The 16,222-nt window shown below is 47.6% G+C and overlaps 1 protein-coding gene across 3 annotated transcripts in view; it reads left to right on the top strand.

The window, feature by feature from the left end:
* The window catches only part of LOC138972772 (uncharacterized), a 35,312-nt gene extending 19,875 nt beyond the window's left edge, over positions 1–15,437 (top strand). For all 3 annotated transcript variants that reach the window (XM_070345448.1, XM_070345446.1, XM_070345447.1), the window contains one exon: positions 13,823–15,437. In XM_070345448.1, coding sequence (XP_070201549.1) covers positions 13,823–13,895 — 73 coding nt within the window. In that variant the 3' untranslated portion in view covers positions 13,896–15,437. The remainder of the gene's footprint in view (positions 1–13,822) is intronic.
* The last annotated feature ends 785 nt before the right edge of the window (positions 15,438–16,222 follow it).

Genomic DNA, 16,222 nt, shown 5'->3' with positions numbered 1-16,222 from the left:
CTCTTTGTTCCATGAGGGGGGGGAAGAGAGAGAGAGACAGAGAGAGAGAAAGTGAGAGAGAGAGAGAGAGAGAGAGAGAGAGAGAGAGAGAGAGAGAGAGAGAGAGAGAGAGAGAGAGAGAGAGAGAGAGAGAGAGAGAATTGAATTGAACTTTATTTAACAAGGATTAAGATTTAAGGCTAAGTCTTTTCTTACAATCTGTCCTTGGGACGCATAGACACACAATTATATAATTAAAAAATAAAAAAAATAAAAAAGTTAACCAACAAAGGGAGGTCGGAAAACTTCAGCACGTGATAATACGGAGATTTAATAAACGAAACGTCGGGACGTTTCGTTTTGAAGTCGTGGTAAACGTCATCATTTCGTGAGTCTCTCGCTGGAAAGGTGAAGGTCAACTGAAACGGAACGTGGAACGTCAAAACGCAGTCACGTTTTCCACCCCCAAAAAACGAACAATATTTCGTCAACTTTTGTGAGTATTTTTGCACACTAACAGTTTTATTTGTTGGCCATTTTATGCATTGCTAGATTCATCAACCCTTTCACAGTCTTTCAGCGCTGAGAATGTGTTCATTGGAGGTAGACAACTGTTGTGAACTGAAATATTTTGAAGGGTGCTGATCCTGGTACATTTATCCAACTTCATGGTGAAGAAAGCAAATGGCGAAGCAGAAGTAGGTCATCGCATCGAATTTTTATTCTGGCTTCGTATGTGATTTTGTATAAACAAAGTCTGTGTGATTTATTTGGACTGAAAATAATCAAAGTATGCCCGATTCTGGACCACCTCCTAGGTTTTTTTTTCCCCATTCTGATCGAGGACAGACGTGATAATTTCACTTGAAGATTTATCGCCCTTCCTTCATTCCGAAACGAAACGTGAATACATCTAAATCTTGTCTGTGGCCTATGCCGTCTCGTTTCACGTTCCGTTTCGCGGGGTGACTCATTCACCAAACGAAACGAGCTGCAAAACGAAACGTGCTGTCTCTTGAATCTCCCTATTATATATAACGTCCCGGCGTGCTAATTCATCGTTCCCGTGTGTCTAAAACACGCGTGTCCCCGCGTGTCCCCGCGTGTCCCCGCGTGTTTTAGACACTGTCTAAAACACGCGGGGACACGCGGGGACATGCGGGGACACGCGAGGACAGTTTTACTGCACGCGGGGACGGTTAAATAGCACGCGGTGACGTTATTTTATAACATTCTGACCACCAAAAAAAAAATATATATAGATATATATATTAAGTAAAAAAAATTTTTTTTTTTTTTTTTAGAAATACATAAAGGATAGTCAGAATGTTATTATATAACGTCCCGGCGTGCTAATTCACCGTCCCCGTGTGTCCCCGTGTGTCCCCGCGTGTCCCCGTGTGTCCCCGCGTGTCCCCGCGTGTTTTAGACACTGTCTAAAACACGCGGGGACACGCGGGGACACGCGGGGACACGCGGGGACACGCGGGGACACGCGAGGACAGTTTTACTGCACGCGGGGACGGTTAAATAGCACGCGGGGACGTTATTTTATAACATTCTGACCCAAAAAAAAAAAAAAAAAAAAAAAAAAAATATTAAGTAAAAAATTTTTTCTTTTTTTTTTAGAAATACATAAAGGATAGTCAGAATGTTATTATATAACGTCCAGGCGTGCTAATTCACCGTCCCCGTGTGTCCCCGTGTGTCCCCGCGTGTCTCCGCGTGTTGTAGACACCCCCTGTAACTAAAACACACACGCGGGGACACGCGGGGACAGTTTAACTGCACGCGGGGACACGCGGGGACGGTGAAATAGCACGGGGGGACGTTATTTTATAACATTCTGAAAAAAAGAAAAAAAAAATTTAATAAATAAATAAGTTAATTTTTTTTTTTTTATTTTTTTTTTTAGAAATACACAAACGATAGTCAGAATGTTTTTATATAACGTCCCGGCGTGCTAATTCACCGTCCCCGTGTGTTCCCGTGTGTCCCCGCGTGTCCCCGCGTGTCCCCGCGTGTTTTAGACACGCGGGGACAGTTTAACTGCACGCGGGGACACGCGGGGACGGTGAAATAGCACGGCGGGACGTTATTTTATAACATTCTGAAAAAAAGAAGAAAACAATTTTTAATAAATAAATAAGTTAATTTTTATTTTTTATTTTATTTTTTTAGAAATACATAAAGGATAGTCAGAATGTTTTTATATAACGTCCCGGCGTGCTAATTCACCGTCCCCCTGTGTCCCCGTGTGTCCCCGCGTGTCCCCGCGTGTCCCCGCGTGTCCCCGCGTGTTTTAGACACCCCCTGTGACTAAAACACGCGGGGACACGCGGGGACAGTTTAACTGCACGCGGGGACACGCGGGGACGGTGAAATAGCACGGGGGACGTTATTTTATAACATTCTGAAAAAAAGGAAAAAAAAAAATTAATAAATAAATAAGTTAATTTTTTTTTTTTTTTTTTTTTTTTTTTAGAAATACACAAAGGATAGTCAGAATGTTTTTATATAACGTCCCGGCGTGCTAATTCACCGTCGCCGTGTGTCCCCGTGTGTCCCCGCGTGTCCCCGCGTGTCCCCGCGTGTCCCCGCGTGTTTTAGACACCCCCTGTGACTAAAACACGCGGGGACACGCGGGGACACGCGGGGACACGCGGGGACACGCGGGGACACGCGGGGACACGCGGGGACACGCGGGGACACGCGGGGACACGCGGGGACACGCGGGGACACACGGGGACACACGGGGACGGTGAATTAGCACGCCGGGACGTTATATAAAAACATTCTGACTATCGTTTGTGTATTTCTAAAAAAAAAAAAAAAAAAAAAAAATTAACTTATTTATTTATTAAAATTTTTTTTTTCTTTTTTTCAGAATGTTATAAAATAACGTCCCCCCGTGCTATTTCACCGTCCCCGCGTGTCCCCCAGTGCAGTTAAACTGTCCCCGCGTGTCCCCGCTTGTCCCCGCGTGTCCCCGCGTGTTCCCGCGTGTCCCCGCGTGTCCCCGCGTGTTTTAGTCACAGGGGGTGTCTAAAACACGCGGGGACACGCGGGGACACGCGGGGACACGCGGGGACACGCGGGGACACGCGGGGACACGCGGGGACACGCGGGGACACGCGGGGATACGCGGGGACACGCGGGGACACACGGGGACACACGGGGACGGTGAATTAGCACGGCGGGACGTTATTTTATAACATTCTGAAAAAAAAAAAAAATTTAATAAATAAATAAGTTAATTTTTTTTTTTTTTTTTTTTTTTAGAAATACACAAAGGATAGTCAGAATGTTTTTATATAACGTCCCGGCGTGCTAATTCACCGTCCCCGTGTGTCCCCGTGTGTCCCCGCGTGTCCCCGCGTGTCCCCGCGTGTCCCCGCGTGTCCCCGCGTGTTTTAGACACTGTCTAAAACACGCGGGGACACGCGGGGACATGCGGGGACACGCGGGGACAGTTTAACGGCACGCGGGGACACGCGGGGACGGTGAAATAGCACGGCGGGACGTTATTTTATAACATTCTGAAAAAAAGAAAAAAAATTTTTTAATAAATAAATAAGTTACTTTTTTTTTTTTTTTTTTTTTTTTTAGAATAACACAAAGGATAGTCAGAATGTTTTTATATAACGTCCCGGCGTGCTAATTCACCGTCCCCGTGTGTCCCCGCGTGTCCCCGTGTGTCCCCGCGTGTCCCCGCGTGTCCCCGCGTGTCCCCGTGTGTCCCCGCGTGTCCCCGCGTGTCCCCGCGTGTCCCCGCGTGTTTTAGTCACAGGGGGTGTCTAAAACACGCGGGGACACGCGGGGACACGCGGGGACACGCGGGGACACGCGGGGACACGCGGGGACAGTTAAACTGCACGCGGGGACACGCGGGGACGGTGAAATAGCACGGGGGGACGTTATTTTATAACATTCTGAAAAAAAGAAAAAAAAAATTTTTTAATAAATAAATAAGTTTTTTTTTTTTTTTTTTTTTTTTTTTTTTTAGAAATACACAAAGGATAGTCAGAATGTTTTTATATAACGTCCCGGCGTGCTAATTCACCGTCCCCGTGTGTCCCCGTGTGTCCCCGCGTGTCCCCGCGTGTCCCCGCGTGTCCCCGCGTGTCCCCGCGTGTCCCCGCGTGTTTTAGACACCCCCTGTGACTAAAACACGCGGGGACACGCGGTGTCACGTTTCAATATATCACTCAAGGTGATTATGAACCGGTTAATTACTACTAATTAACTAACCACACCACGATCCACTCTCGCAGGCATACAATTAAATAGAGTCAACAAAAGTATAAGTTTCAGACGCCTGTTTATGTATAAACTCTCCACCTCCCTCGAGCCTTCACTCAAAATATGTTCCTTTTACGTTCTCAACACGTAAAAAACCAGTGTTCACTGACAAAATGCCAGTACTATGTAGAAAATTATAGTAACACGCTGAACCCGTGTAAATACAGTCGAAATGAGAATGTTCTGTTCGAAAAGCTCTAGTTCGTGCAGGTGTCACACACCCCACGTTGTCACTACTCCAATGAAATCATAGATACGAAAAGACAACGGTGGTCAACGGGGTGCGTACGACATGGTGCACTTAGCTTTATCTCTGCTGCTGCTGCTTAGCCGGTATGCTGGTTAGTCGGTTCGCTGGTTAGCCGGTCCGCTGGTTAGCCGGTTCGCTGGTTAGCCGGTCCGCTGGTTAGCCGGTCTCCTGGTTAGCCGGTCTCCTGGTTAGCGTAGCCTCAACAGTTCCCGCCAGAGTCAGCCGTGCCGATGTTACGGGAACGTAACGAACGAACGAAACGAACGAACGAAGGAAGGCTGCAAACAGAAAGCATCGGTGCACTAAACATGTCAGCTACCCCTCACCCACCACCTTAAAACATGTCATCTTTAAATATCTCATCGAGCACGTGGGCCTGCACAAAACTGACTTTTTACAACAACAAAACAGCCATTTTCCGTCCTTCTCTCCCTATCTGCAAAAACCATATACAGATTAGTATTTTAGCGTCACAGAGAGTAAATTATGCGCTAACCTGGAAAGAACAACAGAGAGTATTTCATTCCACAACACAGACTCATCAACAGCGTTAAATAATGATTTATTACCTCAAAAGCCTATGATTGTAACTCTCAATGGAAGCAAAGTCCGCCTCCTCCCTGGAACAGTCTCTGTTCGTCAACAGTGACCCAAAACGTCCAGAACCCCTTGTCGAATCCTTATGCGAAAGCCATCGCCGACGAAGGAAATGTGACGACTTGTCCTCAGCAAAATACGTGGCAGAGGAAAGGAATAACTTGTGGAAGTTCCCCTAGAGTGCCGAATATGATACTCGGTGAAAAACCATCATACTCTAGTAACTGTGTGTTAGGTCCTTCCCCTTCTGCCGCTGGGTGTCAAGTGTGTCGTCCTTGAGTCTCTGACAGACCACCTAGCCAAATACACGTGACTGACCTTGTCACCAAACCAGTCCAGCTATACACAGTTTTGCCTCCCCACGCAGGAAAAAGACACGAGAAACTCAATCCCTGAAAATCCCGTGCGCGCTGTCAGCGAAAAAAACCGTCAGCCCTATGACAGCAGAAACCTGCACTGTGAAGCTCGTGCGTTTCAAAACATCCGTGCTCGGGAGCACTGTCAGCAAAAACTCTGCTGTGTCCAATATCACGCACAGGCGCTTTCTATCATACATTGACCCAGAACAGGCACTCCACTGAGTGACGCTTTCTTGGTCTCTGTCACCCGATCGTGACACACCTCCCCTCTTCAAGACGAAACCTCGGTTTCGCTCACAGTCATGTTCTCCTCTACAGCCCGAGAGAGAAAGTCAGCTCCAACATTGTTGGCGCCCGGAATGACGCGTACCGTGAATTGGTACGGTTGGAGAATCAACGCCCAGCGCATAAGTCTGGCGTTTGCCAACCTTGCAACCTGAAGATATTGCAGAGGTTGATGGTCCGTCTCCAGACAGAAAGGTCGTCCGTACAGGTACGCTTCGAACTTCTGGATGCCCCAGACAATGGCGAGACACTCGCGTTCAACCGTTGCATACGCTGCCTCGGCCGAGGTCAGCTTACGGCTGGCGAAGCAAACAGGGTGCAAAAACCCCTCTGTCTCCTGAAGCAACACTGCCCCAAGTCCCTTCCCTGAAGCGTCTGTCCTCAGCACGAAGTCCTTGTTCAGGTCTGGTAGTCGGAGAATAGGCTGACTGGTGAGTCGCCTCTTCAGGGTGTTGAATGCGGAGCTACATTCCTCAGTCCACACTACAACGGTCGGTTGTAGTTTCTTGGTAAGGTTGGTCAGTGGTAGAGCGATTTCGGCAAAGTGCGGGATGAAGCGTCTATAGAAGCTGGCTAGGCCCAGGAAAGACCTGACTTCTTTCTTCGTGCGCGGTGGCTCCGCCTCCCGAATCTTCTGGATCTTGTCGTCCTCTGGAACGAGCAATCCCTCGCCGACAACATGACCCAGGAAAGACAATTCCCGGAATCCCAAGTAGCACTTGGACGGTTTAGCTCCCAGATTTCCGTCCTTCAACCTTCCGAACACGTCGCGCAGGGCGTCGAGATGTTCAGTCCATGTCTCTGTCGCGATCAGCACATCGTCGATGAAACTGCTGATGTCCTCGCGCTTCAATGGTTCCAAAAGTTTCCTCATCATGCGAGTGAAGACGGCACCTGCATTCTGTAGACCAAAAGGCATGACTGTCCACTGGAACTGGCCGAATGGAGTGGTAAATGCAGTCTTTGGGCGGTCTTCCTCGGCAACTGGGATTTGCCAGTATCCCTTGGTGAGGTCCAGTTTGGAAAAGTACTTGGCCTTGGCCAAGTGACTGAAGAGGTAGTCCACATCAGGCATGGGTTCCGCGTCAAACGCCGTAATCTTGTTCAGCTTCCGGTAGTCAACACAGAACCTGACGCGTCCATCCTTCTTCTTTACAAGCACAATTGGTGAACTGTAGGGAGAGTTCGCTGGCTCGATGACGCCCAACTTCGTCATGTCGGCGATTTCCTTCCTGACCACCTCCTTCTGGGCATGAGGCATGGGATACTGCTTCGTCCTCACTGGCTGTTTCTCCAGCAAGTCGAAGGTAAACTCCTCTAGATGCGTCTGAAGTGGTATGTCTGTAAGGACCCGTGCTGCATCCTTCAGGATCTCTTGCAGGTCCGCCTGCTGGTCGTCCCCAAGATCAGGTGAGATGTGCACGTCCGTGAGATCCTCACTAGCCTCCAGCGGACAAACTGGTACACGTCCTCCTCCCTGTTCTTCCGTTGTCTCGTCCATCACGACAGCAACTGCTTCTGTCACTTTGTCCTTTTCCCCGTAGGCAGTCCTCTCTATGTAGGCGCGCAGCAGGTTGGCGTGGTACAGGCGTGCTTTCCCGTTCATGACGATCCTGTAGTCGTTCTGGCCCACTTTCGCTGTCACCTCAAAAGGTCCTTGCCACTGCAGTTGTAGCTTGTTGTGTTTGACAGGTAAAAGTAGCAACACCCGTTCTCCAATCTTGAAGCTGCGCGGTCGTGCCTTGCGGTCGAATCCTCGCGCGTAACGCTGTGCTGCTCTTCCCAGGTTCTCTTGAGCCAGTTTGCAGGTCTCTTCAATCCTGTTCCTGAGTTCTACGATGTAGGTCGCTGTCGTCTGCACCTCCTCGTCAGCTTCTTCGTCTGTCCAAGCCTGACGCAGGATAGCCATGGGACCGCGTACCTGTCTGCCGTACAACAGCTCGAATGGGGAAAAGCCCAAGCTCTCCTGAGGAACCTCGCGGTATGCAAAAAGCAATGCTGGGATGTACCTGTCCCACGTGCGTGGTTTCTCCTGAGCTAGTTTCCTCAGCATGGTCTTCAAGGTGCCATTGAACCTTTCCACCAGTCCGTTGCACTGAGCATGGTAAGGAGTGGTGAAGTGCTGCTCCAGTGATAGCAGTCGTGCTGCCTCCGCCATCACTCCTCCCGTGAACTGCGTGCCTCTGTCGGTGAGTACCTCTGATGGAATTCCCAGCCGGGACCACATAGTAACCAGAGCCTCAGCTACTCGCGTGGCTTCAATCGATTTCAGAGGGATCGCCTCTGGGTATCGAGTAGCGTAGTCCACCATGGTCAAAATGTATCTGTTTCCGTCCTCAGACGCAGGCAAGATGGGCCCGATGATGTCCACTGCCACCCGACGAAAGGGTTCGTCGATGAGCGGCATCTTCTCTAAGGGGACCTTCCTCACCCTTCCTTTGGCAACCACCTTCTGGCACTTATCGCAGGACGCGCAGAAACGTCGGACATCCGTGCAGATGCCTGGCCAGTAAAAGTGGCGCCAGACACGATCCGTGGTCTTCTTGGTACCAAGATGACCTCCCAGAATCGAGTCGTGTGCCGTTGCCATGACACCCTCGCGAAACTCGCGAGGCACGACAACCTGTTTGAATGTACCTTCTTGGTTGCTGAACTCACGGTAGAGCAACTTCTTGTCCCTGAGGAACTTTGACCTCCCATGCTTCCCGCTCAGCTTCACCTTCCCCGACTTCGCGTGCTCCCGAGGAGTAGCTAAGGTCGGGTCAGAATCCTGAGCCTTCGCGAGAAGCGCGGGGGTCACGTTCCCCAGGGCAGCTCGTGCAGCAGGTAGGGGTTTGAGAGGTTTGTCCTCTCGCTCCGCCTGTGCCCGCGTGAGCACTGAAATGACGTCGGGAGACCGATAAACGGGAACCTCCCTGGTGACGCCGTCCACAAACTGAACCCGGTTTCCAATGAGCAGGTCGCATGGAGGATCGTCCATGACGACGGCCACAATGGTCCCCGTGAACAACGGGGTTACGACCTTGATCACTGCCGTGTTCAAGTCGTAAGCGTGAGATGCCTCGGCCATTCTCACCCTGATGCTGTCTCCTGTGTAAGCCATAGCTGGAACTAGACTCGCCCGAACCACTATCATGTCTGCCCCTGTGTCCCGCAGACCTTCGCCCTTCACTCCGTTAACGTAAACGTTGCAGTGGGGCTGGAAATGTTTCCTGGAGCACGGAACGCAGAGTTGTGGAATGGTGCATGAGCTCGTGACGTCCCTGAACTCCTCACTGCCAACGAAGTGAACGCCCTTCTGGTCAGCCTGTCTCTTGTGGCAGTCCTTCTTCACGTGGCCCCGCTTGTTGCAGTAGTAACACTGGATGTCAGTTCTGGAACTCGATCCCTTGTGTCCCTGATCGTCCTTCCCGTCCTTGGGTCCTGAAGAACCCGAATTTCCCGTTTTTCCTGGCCGTGAGCCTGAAGATTTGCCGGAGATCGCCTGGGCGTCCTCGTGCACTCTGATCCAGTCGGCTGCCTCCTGAGTAGTCTTGGGCTGGTGCTCCTGCACGAAGGTCACCACCTCAGGTCGCAGGCTGGACATCAGTTGTTCCATGACTATGAGGTCGGCAAGGTCGTTGACGGTCCAGTCCTTTTCGGCCATCTCCACCCAGCGCCGCAGGTAGAGGTTAAGGCGTGCCACAAACTGATGACTCAGCTCGCCGCTCAGTCTCTTGCTGTTACGCAGACGTCGTCTGTAGGCTTCAGCAGTCAGGTTGAAGCGCTGGAGTAACGCCTTCTTAAGTGCCTGATAGTCTCTCGCCTCGTCGTCATCCAAAGCGTTGTAGAGCTGCAATGCGCGTCCTTTCAAGCAGGTGCTAAGGCGGCTAGCCCACGTGGCCTCTTCCCACTTCTGGTCGGATGCAATGCGCTCAAACCGGCGTAAAAAATCGTCGAGCTCGTCCTTGTCATCGTCGAACGTCGGCAGTCTCGTTCGGTCGGCAACAAACGTCGGCGCGCTAGCCTGAGTAAGCGTACCCTTCTCGGCCTGTAGCCTGGCTAGCTCTAGCTGGTGATCGCGATCCGCCTGTTCCTTCCGGTCTAGTCTGTCTCGTTCGGCCTGTCGTTCTCTTTCTTGTCTGTCAAGTTCGTCTTTCTTTTCTTGTCTGTCTCGTTCGGCCTGTCGTTCTCTTTCTTGTCTGTCAAGTTCGTCTTTCTCTTTCTTGTCCTGTCTGTCACGTTCGTCTTTCCTTTCCTGTCTGTCTCGTTCTGCCTGTCGTTCGGCCTGTCGTTCTCTTTCTTGTCTGTCAAGTTCGTCCTTCTTGTCCTGTCTGTCACGTTCTTCTTTTCTTGTCAGTCGCTCAAATTCTTCCTTCCGTTCTACTTCTAAGCGTTTTAGAACGCTTCGGGCTCTAACGCGTGCGTCTCGCTCAGTCGGTTGCTCACTACCAGGAGTCTCGAAAGTTATTCTCCTCGTCGGAGATCCCCCTGTGGCCATGGTTAGTTTTAGCAAAGCTTTATTACCAAAGTAAGTCTAACGCAGCTATAGCTAGAACACGCGGTGATGAAATGGATACAAAAATCCAGCAACCGGAAAATGCAGAAGAAAAATCCAAACGGTGTAGAACAAAACGCGTAGCCTACTTTATGGCTGCTTTTTGCGGTGAAACAAAGTGTTTCCCACAGCCGTGGCCTACTTTATCGGCTGCTTTTTGCGGTGAAACAGAGTGTCTCCCACAGCCTCGGTTAGGACAGAAGTCCTCGGACCCTTCCCCCCCAAAATTCCAACAAAGTCAAAATATGGAGAAAAATCCAAGTAAAACAAGACGGTAGAAAATGTAACCTGTTACGGAATGCGAAACAACAATGTAGAGAAAACTGAGTAAAACGAATAACAAATCCGCTAACCCCGCTCAGCTCTCTGCAACGGAAAACTCTGAACGTACAACAACAAAGATTCACAAACAAAGGAAAGGGAGATAATCACAGTTAGCGCATACAATAACTCACAAATTACAATTTACATTTCCTGCAAGATGTGAATCGCTTAAGGTGTGGTATATGATCAAAACTATACAAAAAAGGGTAGCACCAAGCAGAAAATAAGTCGAGCACTGACGAGATTATCTGCTCTTAGTTCTCCTTAATTGGTGGGTCTTTATCAGTTGGAAATTAACTGAGTAAATCCCGGCTTGGCCCCCACGTGTCACGTTTCAATATATCACTCAAGGTGATTATGAACCGGTTAATTACTACTAATTAACTAACCACACCACGATCCACTCTCGCAGGCATACAATTAAATAGAGTCAACAAAAGTATAAGTTTCAGACGCCTGTTTATGTATAAACTCTCCACCTCCCTCGAGCCTTCACTCAAAATATGTTCCTTTTACGTTCTCAACACGTAAAAAACCAGTGTTCACTGACAAAATGCCAGTACTATGTAGAAAATTATAGTAACACGCTGAACCCGTGTAAATACAGTCGAAATGAGAATGTTCTGTTCGAAAAGCTCTAGTTCGTGCAGGTGTCACACACCCCACGTTGTCACTACTCCAATGAAATCATAGATACGAAAAGACAACGGTGGTCAACGGGGTGCGTACGACATGGTGCACTTAGCTTTATCTCTGCTGCTGCTGCTTAGCCGGTATGCTGGTTAGTCGGTTCGCTGGTTAGCCGGTCCGCTGGTTAGCCGGTTCGCTGGTTAGCCGGTCCGCTGGTTAGCCGGTCTCCTGGTTAGCCGGTCTCCTGGTTAGCGTAGCCTCAACAGTTCCCGCCAGAGTCAGCCGTGCCGATGTTACGGGAACGTAACGAACGAACGAAACGAACGAACGAAGGAAGGCTGCAAACAGAAAGCATCGGTGCACTAAACATGTCAGCTACCCCTCACCCACCACCTTAAAACATGTCATCTTTAAATATCTCATCGAGCACGTGGGCCTGCACAAAACTGACTTTTTACAACAACAAAACAGCCATTTTCCGTCCTTCTCTCCCTATCTGCAAAAACCATATACAGATTAGTATTTTAGCGTCACAGAGAGTAAATTATGCGCTAACCTGGAAAGAACAACAGAGAGTATTTCATTCCACAACACAGACTCATCAACAGCGTTAAATAATGATTTATTACCTCAAAAGCCTATGATTGTAACTCTCAATGGAAGCAAAGTCCGCCTCCTCCCTGGAACAGTCTCTGTTCGTCAACAGTGACCCAAAACGTCCAGAACCCCTTGTCGAATCCTTATGCGAAAGCCATCGCCGACGAAGGAAATGTGACGACTTGTCCTCAGCAAAATACGTGGCAGAGGAAAGGAATAACTTGTGGAAGTTCCCCTAGAGTGCCGAATATGATACTCGGTGAAAAACCATCATACTCTAGTAACTGTGTGTTAGGTCCTTCCCCTTCTGCCGCTGGGTGTCAAGTGTGTCGTCCTTGAGTCTCTGACAGACCACCTAGCCAAATACACGTGACTGACCTTGTCACCAAACCAGTCCAGCTATACACAGTTTTGCCTCCCCAAGCAGGAAAAAGACACGAGAAACTCAATCCCTGAAAATCCCGTGCGCGCTGTCAGCGAAAAAAACCGTCAGCCCTATGACAGCAGAAACCTGCACTGTGAAGCTCGTGCGTTTCAAAACATCCGTGCTCGGGAGCACTGTCAGCAAAAACTCTGCTGTGTCCAATATCACGCACAGGCGCTTTCTATCATACATTGACCCAGAACAGGCACTCCACTGAGTGACGCTTTCTTGGTCTCTGTCACCCGATCGTGACACGCGGGGACACGCGGGGACACGCGGGGACACGCGGGGACACGCGGGGACAGTTTAACGGCACGCGGGGACACGCGGGGACGGTGAAATAGCACGGCGGGACGTTATTTTATAACATTCTGAAAAAAAGAAAAAAAAATTTTTAATAAATAAATAAGTTACTTTTTTATTTATTTTTTTTATTTTTAGAAATACATAAAGGATAGTCAGAATGTTTTTATATAAGGTCCCGGCGTGCTAATTCACCGTCCCCATGTGTCCCCGCGTGTCCCCGCGTGTCCCCGCGTGTCCCCGCGTGTTCCCGCGTGTCCCCGCGTGTCCCCGCGTGTTTTAGACACCCTCTGTGACTAAAACACGCGGGGACACGCGGGGACACGCGGGGACAGTTTAACTGCACGCGGGGACACGCGGGGACGGTGAAATAGCACGGGGGGACGTTATTTTATAACATTCTGAAAAAAAGAAAAAAAAATTTTTAATAAATAAATAAGTTAATTTTTTTTTTTTTTTTTTTTTTTTAGAAATACACAAAGGATAGTCAGAATGTTTTTATATAACGTCCCGGCGTGCTAATTCACCGTCCCCGCGTGTCCCCGCGTGTCCCCGCGTGTCCCCGCGTGTCCCCGCGTGTCCCCGCATGTTTTAGACAGTGACTAAAACACGCGGGGACACGCGGGGACACGCGGGGACACGCAGGGACACGCGGGGACAGTTTAACTGCACGCGGGGACATGCGGGGACGGTGAAATAGCACGGGGGGATGTTATTTTATAACATTCTGAAAAAAAAAAAAAAAAATTTTTTTAATAAATAAATAAGTTAATTTTTTTTTTTTTTTTTTTTTTAGAAATACACAAAGGATAGTCAGAATGTTTTTATATAACGTCCCGGCGTGCTAATTCACCGTCCCCGTGTGTCCCCGTGTGTCCCCGCGTGTCCCCGCGTGTCCCCGCGTGTCCCCGCGTGTCCCCGCGTGTTTTAGACACACCCCTGTTTATTAATGTCGTGTATGTGTGTTTACCGCCGTTCATCAATGCCGTACATGTGTGTATGTGTGTGTGTGTGTGTATGTGTGTGTGTGTGTGTGTGTGTGTGTGTGTGTGTGTATGTGTGTGTGTGTGTGTGTGTGTGTGTTTGTGTGTGTGTGTGTGTATGTGTGTGTGTGTGAGTATGTGTGTGTGTGTGTGTGTGTGTGTGTGTGTGTGTGTGTGTGTGTGTGTGTGTGTGTGCTATCAAACAACATTTGTGGATGGCTTTTATATTTTCAATTTGTGTTTTTCAATCAGAGGACAGCAGCAAGAAACGGAAGTCGGTGATAAAGAACTTGGGCCTGAAAATGAACAGATTTTGGAGACATGATCCAAACACACAACATCTAAAAACAATCCAGCTCTGAATGAAACTGACCTCGCCCACCACATGTCATTGAAGACCTGTGGGACCCAAACCCCGTGTATGGAATTTCAATTTACAGTTTTAAAGACATTTCTTTTGATGAATTTAACCAAAACAAGTTCAGTTAAACAGGTATTCTTGCCGATGAGGGATGACACCATCACAAACCCCTAACGGAAATGTGAACTTCTTTTGGCAATTTGAGTGATGTTTTTGCGGGATTATTCTTTCAAACTACCAAGAGACACGGACCGCCTGGTCGGTCGACAAACTTATCTAAGAACAAACTGATTTTTATTGTAAGGTAGCTAATGTGATTTAAATTTAAATTCAACACTGAATAAAGAATGACCCGTGAACCTTCACGTGCCTTTACCTAGCTATTGATGTGTACATTTTTGTTAAACAGTTGTTTGTTGTATGTTTAACAGGGTTTGCTAGTGTGTGATAGGGTTCGTGTCCGTCTGTAGATGTTAGTTTCTTTGTTAGTCCTGTGTTGACAACTCTTCGACAAGCGCTTAGAACTGTACCCACGGAATACGCGCTATATAAGCTTCCTATTGATTGATTGATTGATTGATTTACCTATTTATATGCGCACTTTTTCAGAAGATGTGAAATGCACTGTGTTGCTGTAGGTTTGAGTTTGCAGTTCACCTTCACTTCGTTATGCCACAATTATGTGACTACATATGTGCAATATAACATTCAAAATCTATCAATACATAAATAATTAAACGTTTACCGAAAGTCACCTGGACAAATCAATGAATTCAAACATGTCATTTTTGTGTTATTGCTTTGTGTGCGCGTTTGTGTTCTTTCATACACTGTGTTGAAAGGATAGACCTGGAGATGAATCTGAGCCTATATGTGACCCTCCACCACGGAATGAGTCGCATGTCACCTTTGCATAATTTTCATATTTTTAATTTCCTGAAAGAGCTTTTTATGCTCTATCCAGTGGTGAAACCGGTTTAGAAAAGAGCAAACACTTTTCGAGTTATAAGCCAGTTACTAGGGTGACCCTCACACCGTTACCAGACTACCCCCGGACTTATGCCTAGCGCAGAACCGTCCGAGGTGACATGCTACTCATTCCGTGGTATTCGAGTTAATGTTTTAAAGTTCTGAAAGCAGAGATGGTCATCAGGGTTTCACCTCCGACCATTTGCGTTTGAAAGAATTTTTTTTAGGCAGGCTATTGTTGAATTGTAACAGAGATAAGCTGCTCCAGTGCTTGTTTTCAAAGCTCTTAACTTTCACATCAGCTAATTCTAGTCAATACTGTTTGCAATATTTTTTAAATTTTGGCTTGTGCAATTACTTTTTTCGCTCAATTTTTTTCAGATCCATGCTTGTCATGGAAATCTTTACTATTGGCAGCATTTTACCCTTTTTACATTTAGTCAAGTTTTGATTTGATCATGCACTGAAATATATGCCGAGGTTTTCGCTTGCTAGAAAACAATTGGTATACTGGTCGGGTTTAGTCTTGTATTATGTTTACATTTGGCAATATGGTTTAAAATACAACTACTTTTGTTGCTGTTGATGTTTTGTTTCATATGTGTGTGTATTTAAACCGTCCCATGAGTGATACTTTGATATGCAGCACGGTATTTGCATAATTATTTTGAAAAGAGGCTTAACAAAACCAATACACATGCGCTTTTTAGTAACTTCTCAATGTTTGCCTTGAGACTAACAGAGTGGTGTGTTAACACTTTGGGTAAAATAGCCCTGTGTTCCTGAGGGATTTCAATAATTAATTGTTCTTTTCTGAAGAAAGCCTGGAAGAGTTCAAAAATAAAGGTAATTGGCCTCTGCACACTTGAAAGCACACATTGCTGACTTAAGACAATTAGAATCATACTTCCAAACACATTACCGGTGCACTAGTCAATGGATGTAGTATGATGCTATATATTGTTTATCATAAAGGCCACAGGTTTGTTCTCGTTTTCACATTTGGCGATTTTAGTTTACATTTTGCAGTATTTGTCAACATGGATTATGTGAATTTAACATTAATTTCTGATGTTGGCACCATAAAATTAATGATCTAAATGCTGTGTAGTCTCATTCCGTTTTGTCTTCAGAAGTATTCGATTTTGTTGTGTGCGTGAACGCGCTTACGTGTGTATGTGTGTGTGTGTGTGTGTGTGTGTGTGTGTGTGTGTGTGTGTGTGTGTTCGTGTGTGTGTGTGTGTGTGTGTGTGTGTGTGCGCGCGTGTGTGTGTGTGTGAGTGTGTGTGTGTGTGTGTGTGTCAGTCTGTCTGTCTGTCTGT

This window comes from Littorina saxatilis, linkage group LG8 (genome assembly GCF_037325665.1).
Source record: "Littorina saxatilis isolate snail1 linkage group LG8, US_GU_Lsax_2.0, whole genome shotgun sequence".
Classification (NCBI taxonomy): Eukaryota; Metazoa; Mollusca; class Gastropoda; order Littorinimorpha; family Littorinidae; genus Littorina; species Littorina saxatilis.
The sequence above is the reverse complement of the archived record's forward strand: the minus strand, read 5'-3'. Positions and strand labels throughout refer to the sequence as shown.